This window comes from Furipterus horrens, unplaced genomic scaffold (genome assembly GCF_987537825.1).
Source record: "Furipterus horrens unplaced genomic scaffold, mFurHor1.1.pri manual_scaffold_5, whole genome shotgun sequence".
Classification (NCBI taxonomy): domain Eukaryota; kingdom Metazoa; phylum Chordata; class Mammalia; order Chiroptera; family Furipteridae; genus Furipterus; species Furipterus horrens.
This window is the reverse complement of record NW_028327175.1, coordinates 138167878-138188825: the sequence shown is the minus strand read 5'-3', so window position 1 is coordinate 138188825 and position 20948 is coordinate 138167878. Positions and strand designations below refer to the sequence as shown.

At 39.8% G+C, this 20948-nt stretch overlaps 1 protein-coding gene across 5 annotated transcripts in view; it reads right to left on the bottom strand.

Annotated features, from left to right (window-relative positions):
- LOC150009958 (protein FRA10AC1) overlaps positions 1–20948 on the bottom strand; it is a 65950-nt gene that overhangs the window by 22822 nt on the left and 22180 nt on the right. For 2 of the 5 annotated variants that reach the window (XM_090277951.1, XM_090277950.1), the window contains 6 exons: positions 10472–10548; positions 7713–7808; positions 7541–7586; positions 6063–6139; positions 4463–4546; positions 3849–3933 (listed from right to left, as the gene is read on the bottom strand). In XM_090277951.1, coding sequence (XP_090134077.1) covers positions 3849–3933; positions 4463–4546; positions 6063–6139; positions 7541–7586; positions 7713–7808; positions 10472–10548 — 465 coding nt within the window. The other 3 variants (XM_090277954.1, XM_090277955.1, XM_090277953.1) reach the window with 3 other exon arrangements.

Genomic DNA, 20948 nt, shown 5'->3' with positions numbered 1-20948 from the left:
TCTTTTAATTGGGTCATATTTCTTTGTGTCTTCAATTTGGCAGCCTCCCTGGGTTTGTTTCTGTGTATTAGGTAGAGCTGATTTTACTCCCTTAGTAGCATGGCCTATGTAGCAAAGGCACCTGTACATTATATGAGGCAGAGCCTTAAGTAATTGCCAGGGCAGGGCAACCCACTTCACTGCTTTGTGACTCTGTGTGTGGTGAGGGGCTTGGAGAGAGGACAATGCCACTGCCTGGCTCCTGGCAATTTTCCCAGGACTCACCCCATTTCCAGTCACTTCACCCACTTCTTATATACAATTGGCACCCTCCCAGTTGCTGTCCTGGGGTTTGGATACATTCTAAGACCGTGCAGGCCCTTTAAATGGCAAAAATCTGGTAGTTTCTTCCACTATCCCCTGCGGGCCCTTTAAAAGGCAAAAATCTGGCAATTTCCTCTGCCACTCCAAACGCCACTGGTTTTTATAGGCAGAGGTAATGGGGGTTTATCTTCTGGGTGCTGGAATCCTGGGCTGTGCGGTCTGGCCTGCGGCTGGGTATCCCTCCCGATTTTTATCCACCACACATGAATGTGGGACCATCCATTCCACTGTCACCACTGCCTGTCCAAGCCACACTGCCTCTCTGCCCTGTCTCTATGATGCCACTCCTCCTACCTGTCTGGATGAACGTGGCTTCTTTAGATACTTGGTTGTCAGACTTCCATATAGTTTGATTTTCTGACTGTTCTGATTGTTATTTGTTTTTGAGATCTGGTTGTAATTCTATGGTTGCAGGAGGAGGTGAATCATGTCTACCTATGCCTTCATCTTAACCGAAGTCTGAAGATTATCCTCTTTAAAGTATGATTTTCAGAAATACACTCTGTACTTTTAAATGGAGAATAAAAATATTAAATTATTTAATATGTACACATTGTCCTTTTAGGTATAGTTTGTTTTTTTTAAGGGCAGACACGATGCTTTAATCTGCAACACTCAGCCTAGTCCTCAATAAATACTGAAAAACAATCAACAAATGAGTCATAGCTGAAAAAGCTGCTTTGTTATGTGCTCTTAGAAAGACCTATTTTTCACATTCGACTTTCAGTGTAGTAACTTCAAGTAATTCCAACTGCTGTGGTGCTTTTTGGATTCGATATGGTAATAATTGGTACAGATATGAGAACTAGTTCATAAGAAAATGAGGAAGTCTTTGGGATACAACAAGTGCATGAGTTTGTAAGCAGGGTTATAAAAATGGATACTACTATTATCTATAAGAATATTGTAAAGCAACCCACATATTAAAGGCACTAAAGAAAAAATTAAAACAACCATGGTTCTGTGATTTAACAATTTAAATGAAAACAAAATCCTAGACTTCTGGCCAAGATGGAGGCCTAGACTGACATACTCCTTCTCCCTCCACAACTAAGAAGGAATACAACTGCCCCAAAACCAGAAATAACCAGAAGTTCCAGAAAATAAATGGAAGTCCAATGTATGAAGTTATAAAGAAGTGGTGCTCGTCCAGATGGGTAGGAGGGACGAAACCAGGGTGGAGAGGTCAAGTTGTGCTGGCAGCAGCAGCAGTAGTGACAGTGGCAGGACTTACGCAGTAAGCACAGACACCCGTATTTAAGGGGAGGTGAGAAGTGTCTGGGGAGCACCCCTGGCTGCAGACCAGACCTGTCAGCTTGCGATTCCAACGCTGGGGAAGACAGACCCCACTGCCTCAGATTGTGAGGCCTGGAGGGGGTGAAGACAGAGGAGACGGCTCCCGGTCTCTCAGTGGAGAGTAAACGGCAGGAATCCTTCTTGGACCCCCACCCCCACAGAAAACGCCACAGCGTGGTGAGAAGGCTCGCTCGGTTGTGACGAGTACATGGGGCTCCACCCCCTAGAACATAGGAGGTGTGACAGCCCTGCCCAGGAAGCAAAGGTAAACACAAAACTGTCAGGATGACACAGATCATGATAGAGATCCTGGTGACGCAGCTGACCAGACAACAAATATCTAATCTAAGGAAGTAGCAGATAGGAAATCTTTCTGAGGCTCAGTTCAGAGCTTTGGTTATAAAATGCTTACAGACCTAACAGCAGATCTTAAATAAGACAGGGAAGGAATGAAGGCTAGTCTTGCTGAAATGAACAAAAACACATACAAAACTAGTGGTGAGGGAAAGAAAACCAGGGATCAAATCAACAAATCGGAACATAGGGAAGGAACAAAGAGTCAACCAGTACAGAAAGAGGAAATGAAAAGTGAGGAAAATGAAGAGAGGCTCAGAAACCTATGAGACAGCTGTAAGTAGGCCAACATCTGAATCATAGGGTTGCCAGAAGGTGAACAAAAACTAGACATTGAAAAATTATGTGAAAAAATAATGAAGCAGAACTTCCCTAACTTGGGGACGGAAATAGACTTACAGGTCCAGGAAGCACAGAGAGTTCCAAAAAAACTGGACCCGGGGAGAATCACACCAAGACATGTTAAAATCAAAATGTCAAAAATTAAGGATAAAGAGAGAATCTTAAAAGCAGCAAGAGAGAAGAAGAGAATTACATACAAAGGGATCCCAATAAGACTATCAGCTGATATCTGAAAAGAAACTCTGCAGGCAAGAAGGGACTGACAAGAAATATTCAAAGTAATAAAAAGCAAAAACCTACAACCACAATTACTCTATCCAGTGAAGCTGTCATTCAGAATAGAAGGGCAGAAAAAGTGCTTCCAGGACAAAGTAAAACTGAAGGAGTTCATCAAATCCAAACCACTGTTATATGAAATGTTAAAGGGACTTGTTTAGGAGAAAGAGGATCAAAACTATGAACATTAAAATGAAAACTGTATCACAACAAACAACAACAGAAGCTAGGGGATTGAAACAAAGGCAAACTAAGTAGGCAACTAGAGTGGGAAAAGAATTATAGGTATGGGGAACATATTGGGGGGAGATCAGCGGGGAGGTGGAAGGGGGAAAGGGAGGGAGATGGTACAGGAATTAAGAACATAGTAGGAGGGAGTGGGGTAGACAGGAAGATGTTAAGAAGAACTACACGCACAACCAATGGGCATGGTCTAAATGTAGGGGACAACTAGAGGGGGGGGTCACTGGGTAGAGGGGACAAAGGAAAAAGAAATTGGGACAACTCTAACAGCATAATCAATAAAGCATATTAAAAAAAAAAAAATCCTTATGATAAACTTAAGACAGCTCTTTAAATAGGTTGTCTTTCTTAATAAGTCATTATCCAAACATAGATTTATGCAACATGCTCCTCTTGTTTGAAACTGAGGTCATATGTTTTTGAGTCACCTTCCCTACCTACATATGTAAAATTTGAGACAGGAATAAGAATCCTTTTAATGTTAACTAAAGTAAAATATAAAGTGAGAATAGAAATCCACCTTTACTAATAAGCACTGATTAAGAGTTAATTTTACTAGAATAGACATTTACATAACAAAAAGATGTGCATCTGCCTCTTTATAAATAGTAAGCAATTTGGAAAAAAATAGCCTATCAATTTCATCTGTGAAACAAGATATCATTCTGCCATGTCAAATCATTCATTACAATCACTAGAGGCTCTAGATTAGTAAAGATGAATCAGCATCCAGTAGCCACTTATGTTTAATTTTAGACTTTTTTGCCTCAACTCACAAAGACGAACCCTTGACTGAGCGACCCTTTGAAATTCCACAGCTGCAGAGTTAATGATCCAAATGATACTTCATAGACACAAGACAATTTAGACTAGAATAGTATCATTAAAAGAATAATGTGGGACATGACCATATAATAAAAAGTAATATTATACTTGTATAAGAACCTTCTTTTATAAATATTTGGAAGGCATACCTTATTTTCTTTGTATCTACTGAGATCTGCTATGCAGTATTCCTTGAATAATTTATCATAGTATTTCTTTGCAAGTCTCTTCTCCCTAGATTCATAAAAAAATATAAATCTTCATTTAGAAATTCAATCATAGCTTGCTACTTGGAAGCAATTTCAAATAAATAACGCATATGATATAAATATTAACGTTTTAAAAGAGGCCTATTACTTATATGTGCATAGAATATCTAAAGATTAAGTATTATAGTTGTTCTCTCAGGGAGAAAATTTAGAATACTGACAGACATAAAAAGAGTCTTACTCTTCACTTTTTACCCTTCATAATGTTTGGAGTTTCAGAACCATTTTCAGGCATTACTTTCTTCCAAAGTATTTTTAAAATTTATAGAGAGCATATTATAGGACAACAAATAGTATTTTTCAAATGTTTTTTAAAGACTAAGTCAAGCAAAGAGAAGTCAGTTAAAACTGCTAAAAATTACCAAAAAACAAACAAACTAGATTCAGTAGTCTGAGGCATGGTTTTATGTCCTCAATTCAGAACTGTTCTATGCAGGGTACGAGAGAGAGGCTGAAAGCTTTTGATGCATTATGTGTCAGATGGCTAAAATTACCAATTCATGTCCATTTCATCCTCCTCATTCCACAGGAATCTATGATTCTCTCGTATAACATGCATGTCTGTCCTGTCATTTTCGCTGGAAAATAAAATAATTTTAATATAAACACAGAATTAGTCAAATTTAGGAGGTCAAACAGTTCTGATATTTTTGAACACCTCAGTAAAAAAAGTAATACACAAAAATAAAGACAGTTTTAGGTGTATGTATATATGTATATATATTTGTAAAAACAATTTCAGTACTTTTCAAAAGGCTCTGTAAAGAGTGCTACTACAGAAGTAACTTAAATGGATAAGAAATCTATCCATCTCTGGCACTGATTCCAGTTATACACATGGAGGTGCTAAATAACCTAAGTTAGGATGAGAAACCTGAGTAAATATTAAATGGGTAAGAAAAACGTATGACAGTAAGTTTCAGCATCTAAAAAAATGTCAGTAACACTACGTTATTGAGATATAATTTTAAAAAGTATATAAAGAATTTTCCATACCTCATTTTACTACAGCTTCCAAGGAAGAGTGAGTAAGGGAGAGAATTGAAGGGTATGATTTTCCTAGATACTAACAGATCAAGGATACAACAAGGGATTGTTGGAAAGTGTAGGCCAAATTGAGAAGGGAGAGAAGTAGTTTTTAGGACTCCCCCAATTCAGAAAATTAAGTCAGAGGGAAAAACCCACACAAAACCAAGAGGCTCTGAAGAGAAGAGCCCCAAATATAGAAAGCAATTTCATATATGAAAATATTAGAGTGAGGTTTCTTGTTTGCCCTATTTTTTTTTAAATCCTCACCTGATGACATGCTTATTGATTTTAGAGAGGGGAAGGGAGCAGGGGGAGAGAGAAAAACATCGATGTGAGAGAGAAACATCAATCAGTTGCCTCTCGCAAGTACCCCAACTGGGGACTGAACCTGCAACCCTAGCATGTGACCTGACCAGGAATCAAACCAGGTAGGAAGATCTTTTGTCTATGGGATGATGCTCCAACCCACTAAGCCATGACAGCAAGGGCTGCCACACTTTTTAAAAAGCAATCCCAAGCACTGAGGTTTAAAAAGTTCAAAGATCCTCACCAAAAAAAAACAAACAAACCCCCCCCCCCACCCACACACAAAAAACACCCCAAACCTGTATAATCAGGGACATGTGTATTCCTTACATATTCTATTATCACCAGGCGCTACCTACTGCCAGAGAAATGGGGTTCATGAGAAGCTACTTAGCTGGAAGCTATGAATGGTCTCTCCACCTTATAACAAGGAAATCAGAAGGGAAAGCAGAAGAAAATTACAGAATCAGAAGACATGGTAGCGATGGGTCTTTAAAAGACCTCCACAGCCCCTTCCAATACTATATAAACTTCATGAAAAGACCTCCACAGCCCCTTCCAATACTATATAAACTTCATGAAAAGACCTCCACAGCCCCTTCCAATACTATATAAACTTCATGAAAAGACCTCCACAGCCCCTTCCAATACTATATAAACTTCATGAAAAGACCTCCACAGCCCCTTCCAATACTATATAAACTTCATGAAAAGACCTCACAGCCTCTTCCAATAATATATAAACTTCACGACACTTACCCTGATCTTCTGAAATCTTCTTTTTTGCCACCGTAGTATAAAATATAGTCATTTACAAACTTTGTATGCCTTTGATACTGAAATGCAAAAAATTAAGGATTTTATCTGTTCAACAATTGTGCTTTGTCCATGATATATTAGTGAGTAGGAATAAAAAGCATAGTATGAGTCTACTTAGTTTTTTAATGTGCAAATATCATACATACAATACATGCTTATAAATTCAAAGATAGAAAAAGGTAAATATTAAACTATTACAAATGAACATTATAGAGTACAGGGACTTCCACTTTCTATTGAATACTACTTATATTGTTTTGAACATTTTTCAAGCATATACTACTCAAAACATATATCTCTATCTGGAGAGAAAGAGTTACCTTTTCTTTTTATATTTTATTGATTATACTATTACAGCTGTCCTGATTTTTCCCCTTTTGCCCCCCTCTACCAGCACCCCTCACTCCCTCAGGCAATCCCCCCAAGAGAAAGGCAGTCTAACAAGATAGATAACTTTTAGATAATAACTACTCTATTCCAGCCATATACTCCAGAAAAAACTGTGTCCCATCTCCACCCATGCCAGAAAAGCAGACCTAGACTTTCACCCTCACCAGGCTTTTAGATGCCCCATCACTCCCAAATGAATGGTGTCAGAGAAGGCAGAGCAGATGCTGAAATGCTAAGGAACAAGGGGCAGATATAAGCAACTACGTTAGGAAATAAGAGGAATAAATAAATTGTTGATAAGAAAAAGATCTATAACTTAAAGTATTAGAAATGATAACAAAGTAAAACATGACTACAGGTGGGAGGGAATGTATCTAATTGACCTTGTCTCCTTCTCCCAATCCTGACCGTAAGTAATACATACCTAGACGTACTTCAGGTCTTGCTTGGCCTCTCTTTCACTCTCCGATATTCAGTAATATGAAAGGCCAGTGGTAGCAGTTACTGTAATAAGCCACAGTCTTACCAAAAAGTTGAGCTGAGACATGGCTGTAGCAGGAAAGCAGGGTAGCTTAAAGAGAGCCCTAACTCATGCAGACTTGAGAACAGTCCACACACAGACCTACTTTTAATACAAGTCTTACAAAGACTTTAATTAGCAAAGAATCAGGTAGGAAGAGAATAAGAGTTAAAATGAGACAGAAGAAGAGTATAAAAATGAGAAATGTTTTGAGAGCTTGTAAAAAATATTGGCAAGTTCATGGACTTTGTAAACCTATTTTTAAAAAATCAGTGTAAACTTATTTACAGAACATTTGGAATGTTGTATTATTTTTTTGTCTCTAAATCTTTTTTATATATTAGTAAAAGAGAACTGTACTCAAAAGTATAAATGGCAAAATTCCACATCAATAAAGACTTATCTTTAAAAATAAAACAGTGATCTATCTGGCTTTACAAGGTTTCATAAAAAAGTAGATTTTAATAGTCTATTAGTTATTAAAAACCTAGAAATATAAAAAGGATACAGCATCCATAGCTATGAGATGAAACCTTCTATTTCTTGCTTCTTCCCTGTTAAGACAAATTTTAAGTGAGTTCAAATATCTATATTCTAATTAATATAATCAAACCCACAAGTCTCTGAGTTTATAATAACACCTTAAACCCAAAAAAGTAATTTATATTAAAATACCATACCTATCCAGCAATTCTGCGGCAACTTGTTTATGGGCCACCTTTCCATGTTTTTCTTTCTGAAATGGCTTTTGGAGCAGTAAGTCATCTTCAACTGTCCTGGTTTATTAAAAAGAAAAACTATTAAAAGAGTTCCTTTTTCTCAAAGGGTTTCCTATTTCTTTATATTTTCACTACTGGAACATGTTTCAAAGAATTTATGTCTTAACTTTAAAAAAATAATTGATCTTTAATGAGACATTTTCTGTCTACTTTAATTGCTTAATTGATACCTTAATTTTATTTTATACCTATAAAATGGAGAAGATGAAACCAACAAATGTACAAGTCCTGATGTCTGACCACCTGGGTTCCTGGGTTCAAATTCTGACTCTGTCATTCACTATCTTAATCTTATTTTTTTCACTATCTTAATCTTAAATAAAATTAAGTTACTTAAATTCTTTGTGCCACACCTCCCTGTTTGTAAAGATAGCAAAAGTTTTTGGTTACTGATAATATGGAACAAGAAGGGCTGATTATAGATAATATAGATGATAGATGATTAGCCCTAGTTATGTAGACATATATAACCCTAGAGCAGGGAACACTATCCAACTAGATTTGCTCAGATTCTATTCTTACAAAATAATATTTCTGAATACAAAATCTTGCAAATGTAAAGCACCATAAAACATAATTTGTAATTATTTCTATTCTATTGGTTATCCATGAAGATTGAATACCTAACAAAAATGTTCAGTCTCAATTAATATGCCTAATATATTGCTCTCAGTGTAAAATAATAAACAAATTCTTATAAGTGTGATTAATCAATCAACCACTCCTAAGTTGCCCTGGCTGGTTTGGCTCAGTGGATTGAGCGTCGGCCTGCGAGCTAAGTGTCGCTGGTTCGATCTTCCAGTCAGGGCACATCAGAGAAGGAAAACTCTGATTCCAAAAAACCTCCGCTGCCTTGCGGCATACCTCTTCAGGGGAAAGGCTAAGGGAGTAAACCCCGACAGAAAATCCGGAGCCGGAGTCCCTAAGGCGGTTTGACGTTGTAGTCAACACCGGCAACTCCTGTGGCGCACCTGAAGCCAAGCTGTATTGACTCCGTCTTTCCCTTGGACCCTTCAGCTGCGAAGAGAGGGGGGGTCTGCTGCATGGGCAACAGCAGACCCTCCATATCACCCTGCCCAGGCTCTGTAGCTTCAGCTTCACTGGAGAGGACACTCCAGCGTCATCGCAAGATGTCGATCCAACACGGGAGGAGACAGATACCGTGTCACTCCCGAGTCGGACTGCACAGGTATTCTCGGCGGTGCAGATAGACTCTTAAGAAGCTACACCATCGTCTCTCGAGACGGACGGCTGCCGACGACGACTCCTAAGTTAATTGATAAAATCAAGGTTCTAAGCACTAAAAGCTGAAAACCAAGCCCTTAAAGACAGCAACTCCACCAAAATGTAGTAGCCTCATTATAAAGCCCAGACTACAACTGCTGACAGATCCTGTCCCTTCCAATTCCATAAAAACTTCCATGAGCTCCTTCCCTTGACCACTTAGTCTGCTCATTCACAAAACCATAAGAATTGAACTACATCATAACCTCATCCTCCACATTAACCTCATTTTGAAGTCAGGTACTAGCAAAGGGCCCATCAACCAAACCCCATCTTAGCTATGAAATCTGGAACTAAGAGGTCCTTTTTCTCCCCTTGCACTTCTGTAAATCCCTTCACAGCATAAACTTTTTCTTAATTTTTCACAGAATGGTTCTCAAATTTTTGAGTCAATTCATTATAGTTTAATGAGCAAAAATTCATTCAGCAGAACACTGTTGTCTTTGTTACAGAAACACAGGAGTCCAAAAACAAACCCCAGAGTTTTTGGCTAGGAGATAGGGAGCAGGAAGCAGTTTTCAGGATGCCCTTGCATGCCTGGGGCTAGTGGCTGGATACATTGTTGCAAAGATCGGCTTTACTTCCAAGACTCAGGAAGATGGGAGGGATCTTGGACTGTGGGCTGCTACGGAAGAAGCAGACAGAGCTACGGAGGGTTCTGTGAATGGTCAGAACTGTTTGCAACACCCACAACGTGAGAGGACGCAGGGGGAGAGAGGAGGCAGGAAGAGAGAGAAGCAGCTGCGGACATATTTTGGGCTGGCTCTGGCTCTAGGAGGCTCTCTCTCTCAGACTCTCTCTGGCCCCCACGCCCTCAGTCTCTGGCTCTTGTGTGCTCCCTCCATCTGGCTTGGAGAAGGGATCTCCAGGCTGCTTTAAGAAGAGGCTCTTGCCAGACTGCTTTGAGAAGGAGAGGACATCCATGTGGTTTGGAGGAAGAAGGCAGTTTACAAGGAGGCTGAGAATCCAGGCGGATCTGCATTGAGAGCTGGAGGGCACCACAGCACAGAAAGGACCTCCCCAATCAGAACTGAGTGATTGGCAGCTACTGGTAAAGCTGAACTGTGCCTAGAAAGTAGGGAAATGGTGTTTCTGACTTTCCTAGGACTGGCCAGGTCTGGGAGGGGGAGGCAGAACTACATGTAAATAAACAATTCTTTTTCTTTTCACCAGACTCTGGTATTGAGAGTTATAATTCTGGCAGCGGGCAATCGGGCCCCTAACTAAAGAGCCCGTGGGTTCTGTTTCAATCGGAGCAGCCCAGGAGTTCTGTTACATCTTCACATACAAACACAATCCAAAAACATTCAGTATTATTTATTTATACCTCAACTCAATCTAAAAAGGATCTGAAGCACAGATCAATAAAAAATTACCTTTTTTTCCTTTTGCTAGATTCTCCACAGTATTCATCATCACTAAAATCAGAGTCATAGCCTCCATGACCATGCATCTGTAAAGAAATATAAAATCAGTTACTTGGCACCTAAATTGACCGCTGTTCAGTAAACAGAATAGTTCAAAAGTTGCATTTAAAAGTCACCATAGTTTTAACAAAAAAAGAGAAAAAAAAGTCACCATAGTTTTAAAGGATTGTGGTGGGTATACCACTGTCCCTGGGCTACCCACACATCTAAAACTTTCATTCACTTTGAAATAACAGACTTAACCTTCAGAAAATGAACTGAACACTTTTCACCATTAGTCCAACGACAGACTCATCTTTGACCCTCTTCCACTGAAAGCTCGGTCTAGAAGCTGCCATGTGACAGCATGCAAGGTTCAGCAATGCTTCGCTTTAACTCAGAGTAGTAACACTTGCTGTGCATTTATCAACTTTATTCCGGACAATATGCTAGGTACTTTACGAACACTGCTTCTAATTCTGCAATTTTGGAACTATTATCTCCATTTTAGAGATGAAGAAACCAAGGGCGAATGAAGTTCAGTAAAATCAATTGTATCGAGCAAATAGGTGGCTAAGCTGATTAACTTGATTCTTAAGCCCATGATTTGCAACTTCTCCAAACTGCCTCTCCAGAGTATGCTAACATTTTGATGATTATATTCCATTAGACTTACTGCATTTGTGAACAGTACATTATTAACTGATGAAAATTTACCTCTTTTTTTCAACATATGTGATTTCCTTTTTCTTTTAAACCTAATTTTTTCAAATCACCTTGCCCTTTGGCCTAATCAACCTTATTTTCTTTTAACTGAAATTCTCAAAAATACTGAAACATATCAATTGTCACTAAGTTGTGTTGGAAGCAGATCCTGGTTACAGCATTACATTGAATTTGGGACACATTAATGGGGGATGAATAGATTATTTGTCTATTTGATGTCACAAATACCCAATTCACATGGCTGTAAGAAACCAGTGCAGATCAAATGATATATCCCATTTTTTAAACTTTAATATCCACTGCAGCAAGTAGAGCAGGAAGGAAAGAACTCCCTAAACTTCCCTGCACTAGACCTAAGACAAAAGCTGTTTCTAGTCCTGGGCATCCTGAATAAAGTTATTTCATCTCTTTGGGCTTCATCTGCTAAATAAGGTGGCTACATCAAATCCTTAACTCCTGTGAGCCTGTTATCTTCTACTTTCAAACGTAGGTGTGCAGGTGTATGACTCTCTTCCCTGTCCACAGAATTCGAGGAAGGCCAAGGTTAGAGGTGACGGTTATAAGGCCACAGTTCCAACTCTAGCCTTGCTTACACCTGCCTTCACCTTACAGACACACCTGGATCCCACACCCTCCACCAGGTCAATTCCTTGCTCCACCAGCCCGTCACTCTGTATCCTCACTGTCACATCTTGGCGGGGGACAACTGCTAAGTGCCGCTTAGAGGTATGTTCTGGGATCAGCATACCAAAATGCAAGTCCTAGCCCTGCACATTCCACCGCTCCTTCTTTGAGCAGGTTCTACAATGTGAGCCTCAGTTTTCCCATCTACAGAAGGAGGCTAGTGAAGAGTACCAGTCTCCTATGACTGGAAATGGGATTACCACATATAAAGGGTTTTAGAACAGAGTCTGGCACACACACACACACACACAAAAAAAAAAACCCCTAAAAGTTAACTATTAGTACCATCAGCCTCTTGTTACCACACCCCACGACACCACCTCCTCCCGCTTCCCTCTTCCATTTCTTTTTTCCCCAGCGACTGCATCCATCCCATACCCACACCCATCTCCACTCAGTGGTTACACTAAAATGCTCTCACTCACTTCAGGCTACGAATAAACTGGCCGGGGCCGAGAAAAATTAGAGACAGGAGACGCCGACTGTCTCCAGAATCTTTTTTTTTTTTTTTTTTAAGAGAGAGACATAATCAACTAGAGGCATATGTGGTACAAGTTCCAGGTCCCGCTTCCCGACGCCAAATACACTCACGGCCCTTCCCACACACCCCTTCCCCGCCTCCCTGCTTTGCCAAGTTTGCCCGCTGCGTCGTCTTTTTCTGCTTTGTTGGCCGCTGCAGCGACGACCCACGGCCTAAACGAGCCGCTGCAGAACCTCCCCAGCCCGCCGAGGCCCCGCAGCTTCGCCAAAGCCAGGACCGCCAACGCTCCCTACGGGTCCTGACAGGGTCTGCTTCCGGTCCGTTCGGCCTCGCGTCACACTTAAATGGCACCGTCGGCAGGAGTCCGGAATTTGTGCTACAACCTGAACAGTCCCGGGAAACAAAGGCGGTGGGAGAACAGGGCCGGAAGAGGAGGAAGAGGCTGCCTGCTTTGTCGATGTCGCAGCCCTCAGTGTTTTCTTTGGGCCTCTTTCCTTTCCCCTGGGGAGCCCCCTACCTAATATTGTGTGGTACTGTTCTCACTAAGTCAACACCTCTCATTTGAGAAAACCCCGGCCTGAGTATCACCTGCCGTCCTCTTTCTAGTAACCTTAGTAACGCCTTCTCGGACCATCCCCGCTTAACTACTCAGTCTCTGATCTGCTTTTCTTCCTTCTCCCCTGCCCCACCCCCAAAACCAACCCCCGCGCCCAATAAAACCGTTCTCATAATTAGAACAAAAATAACTTTCCTTCGTTTTACCACCCACACAATAGATACCATTCCAGATGCAGTGCTGGTGGCAGAGGAGCTCGTGGAAAATGTAAGGAAAGGAAGACTAGGGAATAGGAGAGATTTCACAGGGTTGCCGATTCTTTGCAGACAGGCGACCCGGCACACGCCAGAACAGTTCCAAGGAGAAGGGGTGGGTGGGCGGCAGGGGGGGGGAGGAAGGAGAAAGGGAAACAAATTATTTTAAGCTCCACCTGTATATCACTGTTTTACCTTTTCTACATTATGATGCTTCGTTCTGCTTTGTAGCCTAGTGGTTGGGTTAATGTCTTCCTCTGGCTGATGCTATTCATCTTTGCTTCCTCCTCAGTACCGAACAAGATTCCTTGGAAACCGCAAGCACTGATTAAATAATTGTTGAATTGAACTGGCACACCACTAACTAGAGAAAATCTTGGCACTAAATACGCACTCATCATTTTACATCTTTTACACTACACGGTAGATAACAATACCTTAGTGGTTCAAGTCCTCCTTCTATCTGACAGTAAATTATAGATATATCATGCTTTACCCAATGCAGTGACTACAGTCTTAAAAATCTGTAAGTTAAATTACTGTAAATAATGCAATAACTTCAAAATACAATCTGATTATACATCAATAAAAAAGTTTATTCAAAAACTTTAAAGCATTAGGAAGTTTCACAATTTAACAATATACTATATTGAATTATTTTGTCAAGCAGTTCCCTTTTTAGTAAATATCTAAAAATACATATTTAGTTCTTTTACTTATCAATAAAATCAAACACATCTGTGCCTTGTATCTATTCAACTGACTTTCTACCAATATTTGATATTTAATAGCATTTTTCTCCTTAGTATCTTTTTGTTTGTTGCTTCATTTTACTCTTACAACAAGCCTGTGCTGCTGTGTTATAAGCCCCATTTTGCATGTGAGAAATAGAAGCACAGAACTTAAAGCTACAGACCTGGTGAGGGTCTAGAACCAGAAGTACTGATATTTATTAAGTGCCTGCTTTGAGCAGAGCAGTGTCCTTTGTCATCAAGGGTACAAATATGTAAAAGCCACTCCTTACTTTTGAAAGTTGGCTAGTAAAAAAGAAAGAATATATAGAATAATAACAAAAATTTATTCTATCATATGCCAAGTGGCTAGTACATGGCATGAACCTGTGGTTCCCAACTGTGAAATGTGTTATTTCAATTAATATGAAAATGTAAATGTGCACAAAGGCTGTGTATGTGATGAATGTGATGGATATTGGTCCCCATTGCTCTCCATCACTCTCCCCTCTTCAGATCTTTATGGTCTTCCTTGCAAAAAAAGCTGTTCTAGGAAACAGTATAGTAAAGAGACACACTTCAAAGTCATCCAGACCTACATTTAAATCAGGTCTGATACTTACTACTAGGAGATCTTGGGCAAGTTATTTAATTCTCTGAGTCTTAATTCCCTAATCTATAAAGTGGAGATAATAGTAGTAGTACCCATCTAACTTGAGGGGGTGGGGGTTGAAGTGGTTTAAAATGAAATGATGCAGCTAAAATACTTTGCATGATGCCTAGTTCATAATAAATATATAATAAATGCTACTTGAGGAAAGAATCAGATTACAGGCATTCTTTCTTGAGAATAAGTTTAACAATGAACTGCTTCTTGAATATGGTCCAGAAACAGATCCATCCATACGTAATACCATGATTAATAGTACAGGTTTAAATATAAATTTTTAAATAAATAGTTCTTGGTCAATAGAATAATAAGGTAAAATATAATCTTGATTCCTACCTCAAACTATACACAAAAGTTAATTTCAAAGAAAACATCTTTATGATATTTCATGATATTTTCTTTATGGTGGGAAAACTTTTTAGATAGGAAACACAAACAGCTAAGCATAAAAGGAAAAATAAATTAAAGACTTGTTCATTTAAAAGCCTTTACTAAGAAAGTAAAAGTTAAGTCACAGGGTGAGAGAAAATATTACAGTATGCATATTCAACACATTATCAGAATATAAAAAGGACTTTGAAATTATTAAGTAAAAGGCATAAACCCAATAAAAAAGTTAGCAAAAGACTTAGGCAATTCAAGAAAAAAAGACATTAAAATGGAAAATACACATCTATATTAGTTATCAGAGAAATGCAAATTAAGAACATAATGCACATTATTACATACCCACCAAAAGAGCTAAATGGAAAAGACAGACCTAGTGCTAATGAAGATGTGGAATAACTATAACTCTTATGTGCTGCTGGTGGGAGTGTAAATTGGTACATCTACCTTGAAAAATGTGTTTAGTGGTACCTATTGATGCTGAACATGTATATCCTATGACTCATACATTCCAATCTTCAGTGTATTTTCAACAGAAAAGTATACATATGTTCGTCAAAAGACATGTACTAGAAAGCACTAGTTATAAATGACAGGAATATTTATAAGTCAAAAACTGGAAGCGACCCAAATGTCCATCAGCATTAGGATTGTTAAATAAACTGTAGTTTATTCATACAATGGAATACTATACAGCAACGAAAATGAATGAAGTACAATTATATGGAACAACATGGATGAATCTTAGCAATACAATGCCAAGCCAAAGAAGCATTATATATGCAAAAAAATACATACAGCATAATCCCATTAATATAAAGGACAAAAGCAAACGTTACCTGTTACAAGTCAGAATAATTTTTCTGGTAGGGGTAGGGAAAGAGACTGGAAGTGGGCAGCAGGCAGTGGCAGCTGTGGGGGAGGGGGATGCTTTTAGGGACATAGTAAAGTTCTATTACTTGACCTTGGCATTCATTACATGAGTGGTCCATTTACACTTATGATCTGTGCATTTTATGTATGTGTTATATTTCTATTAAAAGTTTATATTTAAAAATTTAACTGTTCCTAGAGGTTTTTAAAACTCTAACTTCAATTAGTAGATGGAAGTGTTGGTGATTGAAGTAATTTCAGGTGTGACAGAATAGGTTGGGGAGTGCTTAGGTGGGATTTCCTGGGGCTTTGGAAATTATGACATATAAATGCTTACATCATCAAAAACAAATTTCCTGTTGGCACTGAGGTGGAAGCAGACTGGGGGCTCTGTAAGTGTTGAGAAAGACTCTAGTTAGCACCCAAAGGACTGAAAGCACCCTGACCTGTACTTCCTGTACATTTATAAGCCAGAATCTGGCAGAAGGCAGCTCCACCTCTTCTGTAGCAAAGCTCAGTCCATGAATAGAGACATCTTAGCTATCTTTTGCAAGCTGGTCAAAGGTCAGTTACTTGCTTGTGTGAGTGCCAGAAGGAGGCTACCAGAGCGCAAATATTGCAGTTGGATGAATACTGTGAAGCTGAGTGGAAAGACAGCAATATACCAATTAGCCAAATGAATTAATTGTCATTGTTATGCCTGCTCCCAGGAGGCAAGAACAGAGACAGGATGTCTATAAAACCCCTCTCTAAGGCTGTCATGGATAAAGAGCCTTGTGATTAAGCGATAGGGAGACACTTACCCAGTCAGATGAGATGAGGAGCAGAGAGATCAGGAATACTAAATGTCACCAGGAAACTGATGCACTTACTTTTTGTCATATAATATCCTTAGGTTTGAGGATTTCATTCTTCCCTCAGCAATATGCAAGTGGATTCACTCTTCACTCAGGAATGTGCAAGTGGAGAGACTCACTGTGTTAATGAATGTTGATAGGTGTTGTACCTCTAGATCCTTCCTCAAGCACTGGCTAGGCCTCGGCCTATAATCATGGAAAATATATAAACCTTTCCCCCACATCAAGGTTCAAGTTCAAGGTGGGACACAGACACAGAAATGGGTCATTACAGTAGCATGCTGTGGGCAGTGATAGGAATAGTCCCTGAAGGCTGTGGGAGCACCAGGGCAGGGCCCCTTGCCCTGAGAGAAGGAAGATAGGAAACTCTTGGGAGACAGAGAACTTCACCGTCAACCACAGTTTTAACTCTGTGCTACAAACTGCACTGACTTTGCATCCAAAGGAAAGGGAGGTATGGCCTCCCAGACCTACCATATTCACCAATAATTCCAAGAGCCTCTCTCTCTTTTATAAAATGTAAACAAGCACCAAGCAAGTGTTGGCCATATCACATGATTTTAAAATTCATGAACACAGTTGACCGTGTGGAGAGTGTGCTGGTGTAGTCAAGTGAAATATCCAGTGAAGAGGGTCTGCCACATGTCTGAGGGTACATATCATCATTATTATGTGGTCAGGCAGTTAGACATAAACAGTAAGCAATTTTCCTAAATGATGCCTTAATTAACATATTCTCTGAAAGGAAAACCTCTTTGATTAGTTGTCCCAGTACTGAAGGTGATAATTGGTGGTAGGAAATGAACATACAGAAATACACATGGATAACATATATGACTGAATAGGGTTAGAGGAATAGTGATAACAGGAGATGAGGAGTTCATGTCTTCCTTGCTTTGGCTATATGAAAGCAACGGCATCCAGAGTAATACTTGCATCCATAAATGGAACTTTTCCAATGACATACTTTTTTTGTAATCCCCTGTTTTTGTGTTCTGGAACACAGCTTACTGCAAACAACCACTCTTTTCCACATGACGTAGATAAGACTCAGCTGTCCTCTATTTAACCTTTGAGAAAACTAGACACAGACCCTCCAAATTCTCGTTCTTTGCCTCATAAATGATGAGCTGTACTGCTCATCTCCACTGATGAACTAGAGCAAAATGCTTGTTAACCAAACTTTGGGTAAGCTTCTTTTTTTCCTCCCAGCCCCTGAACTTGGCCCACCCTCAGCCAGAACCAGCCTACAGCTCCTCCTGTGGACAGACTGGCCTCAGCATAAACTATTCTCTGATCTACTGATTACACCACCCTTTCATGCCATTTCCCCTGATTCAGTTCTCTCTAGCCTTGTTCACATCTCTCTATAAAGGAAGACTTCTATTTGCTTGACCCTTGAGACACTTGCAGGTTCTCCCTATTGCAATAGTCCCTTTGCCCCTTGCAATAACTTTTTGGAGTAAAAGTCTCTTCTAACTATGTCCGAATTTGTTTATTTGACAATGTCCTTCTGCATCCTATACTATCTGGCACAATTTCTGACAATAAAGTATGTTGTTGAAAATGTTCTGTTTATGACCAGAAGTATTACTCTTACTGGATGGTGCCATTTCACATGGTAAGAATTAAGTAGCAGCTGAAGTGACCCCAAGTCATCAGACAATGAGTTGCTAGATATCAGGAGTAAGGTCACTAGTCTATCTTGGCTTCTGCGACACCACATTCCATTTTCTGTCTTCTGTAGCATCTATGCCTTCTTAGGCTCCTGGAGCTCTGCAGGACTGGGCTGGGTATTCTTCTCTACCTACACTCCCAGTCATCCCCAGTGCTCAGAAGACTGTCTACATGATGATGTGTCCCCATTTGTATTCTTTTAATGGCTGAATAATATTCATTGTATATATACACCACATTTTGTGTATCCTTTCATCTGTGGCTAGACACTTGGGTTGTTTCTACCTTTTGGCTATTGTGAATAATGCTGCTATGAACATTGATGTGCAGTATTTGTTGGAGACCCTGCTTTCAATTCTTTTGATATTCACCTGGGAGTAATCACTGGGTCATATGAGAGTGTTATGTTTAATCTTTTGAGAAACCATCGGTTTTCCACAGCAGCTACCATTTTTCATTCCTACCTCCTCTACCTCCTCACTAACATTTGCTATTTTCTGTTCTTTGTTGTTGTTTTCTTTAATTGACTATAGCAATTCTAGTAGACATAAAGCAGTATCTCATTGTAGTTTTGATTGGATTTCCCTCATGACTTATGTACTGAGCATCTTTTCATGTGCTAGATGTACAATTTGAAAATATTTTCTCCCATTCTATAGGTTGTTTTTTCACTTTCTTGATAGTATCCTTTGATGTACAAATGTTCTTAATTTTCATTAAAAGTCCAATTGAAAAAGATAACTTTTATAAAGCTAAAATCATGATTCTTGTATAAATATAAAATTAACACACATCAGAGATTTTATTTAACTAATTCATGAGGAAACCAGCCACCAGTTCAAAGGAGAATTCAAAGAATACATACATATAGGCAATCATTAATGCTAAAACGAATTTACAAATAGATTCAAAACTGGTCAATAGCCACAGGGCAATCATCAACTGCACCTCCACTGGACAAAATTTATTTGCATTTCTATTGATAAGAATCATTTGTATTTCTATCAGTCTTATATAACTTAAAAAGCTGTAAAATAGCTCAATGACAATGAAATTTTTGATAACTCAATAGGGTGCTAGATGGGACTCCTCATAATAATTTTTGCTTAGTTTAAAGTCTTTCATAATTTTCTCTGTTGCCTCCCAATCACCCCTATCTCCATCACAGCAGGGTGATGAACCAGCTGCTCTGCAATTGCTTCAAGTCTTTCAGCACGGAGACTGCTACTGGGGTCAGTAAATTCAGCTCTAGGACTATTTATTAACTGCCAGGTAGTGGAGGTGCAGCTATTTAGCTATTCCTGCTACAAATGCTTAATATCTACTAGAAGCAGGCATTATGCTCTGAGAACAATGAGGATCAATGCAGAGTGGTCTCATCCTCTTAATCCTTACTCTCCAAATGGGGGACAGGAACGATAAGTAAATAAACAAATAAAATAATTACAAACTGTGAAAAAAAATGCAATGAAGGAAAACAACTGCCAACACCAAGAGATGCATAGGTAAGTAGGGTGGTTAGGACCGGCAGCTTGGAAGAAAACATTTAAGTTGAGACTTGACAGAGGAAGAGGAGCCAGCCATTCTGCATGTGGGGGGTTGCAGGAAGCCAGTGAGCAGCCAACTCCACAGTCTGTCCTCACCCTCTTGCTTCCGAGAACAGGTCTGCAGCAGCTGCAGTTATTGTATATCCCTGCCCAGGGTGTGCAGGAGGCAAGTACGGCCAAGTCCTGCCCTCCCATTGGTGCCGGCTGCTTTCGAGCCTAAGCTTCAAAAAATTTCAAGGGGGAGACAAGGGTCTCTCTCAAACCAACTCACCCTCCTTCCTCTTCGACATCAGTTTCCCTCTAAATTCCCCGATCTGCTAAGTGAAGCCTGAAATGTCTTCCACACATGAACATAGGTTGAACCCACAAAATAAATAAATAAAAGGCTTTAAAAATGCAAATGACTGGGAGAATTAACACATTAGTGTAACCGTGTAAAATGATCAGCTCTTATCCTGGACTGATTTGGTTAGAAAGCTGCAAAGCACAAGGATCTTATGGGCAACAGGAAAGACTAAGGGTGGTGTGGGGTGATGGGGCACCAGGATCAATGTCACCTGCCTCACAGTTTTTTCCCAGGCCTGGGCTGCAGTTCATCACTGTTCCAAAAGCATTTCATGCTGCTCTGTGACTTGCCCCAGGAAGCTGGCACCAGAAGGGCAAGGTTGGGAACCATCTGCCCAAGTTGGAGTGCTGCAAGTGGATGGGCTCATGGGAACAGACCGCAGAGGGAGAAAGTCAAGGGCAGAGTCTGGGGGCATTGGCACAAGCAGGAGAGTGAGGACAGGGAGAAGGAGAAGAAGAACAGATTCAGAAAGCCTACAGAACCAGGAAAAAATGTTGTATCATAGCAACTGAGAGAAGTGTTTAAAGAAAGAAATGGCCAATTATGTCAACACAGAGGGACTGCTTCTCAAAATGTGTGTGGCTCTGGGAACAACCATGTCAGAATCACTCAGGGGGGTTGTTAAGAATTCATATTCCTAGGCCCCAACCACACCTGG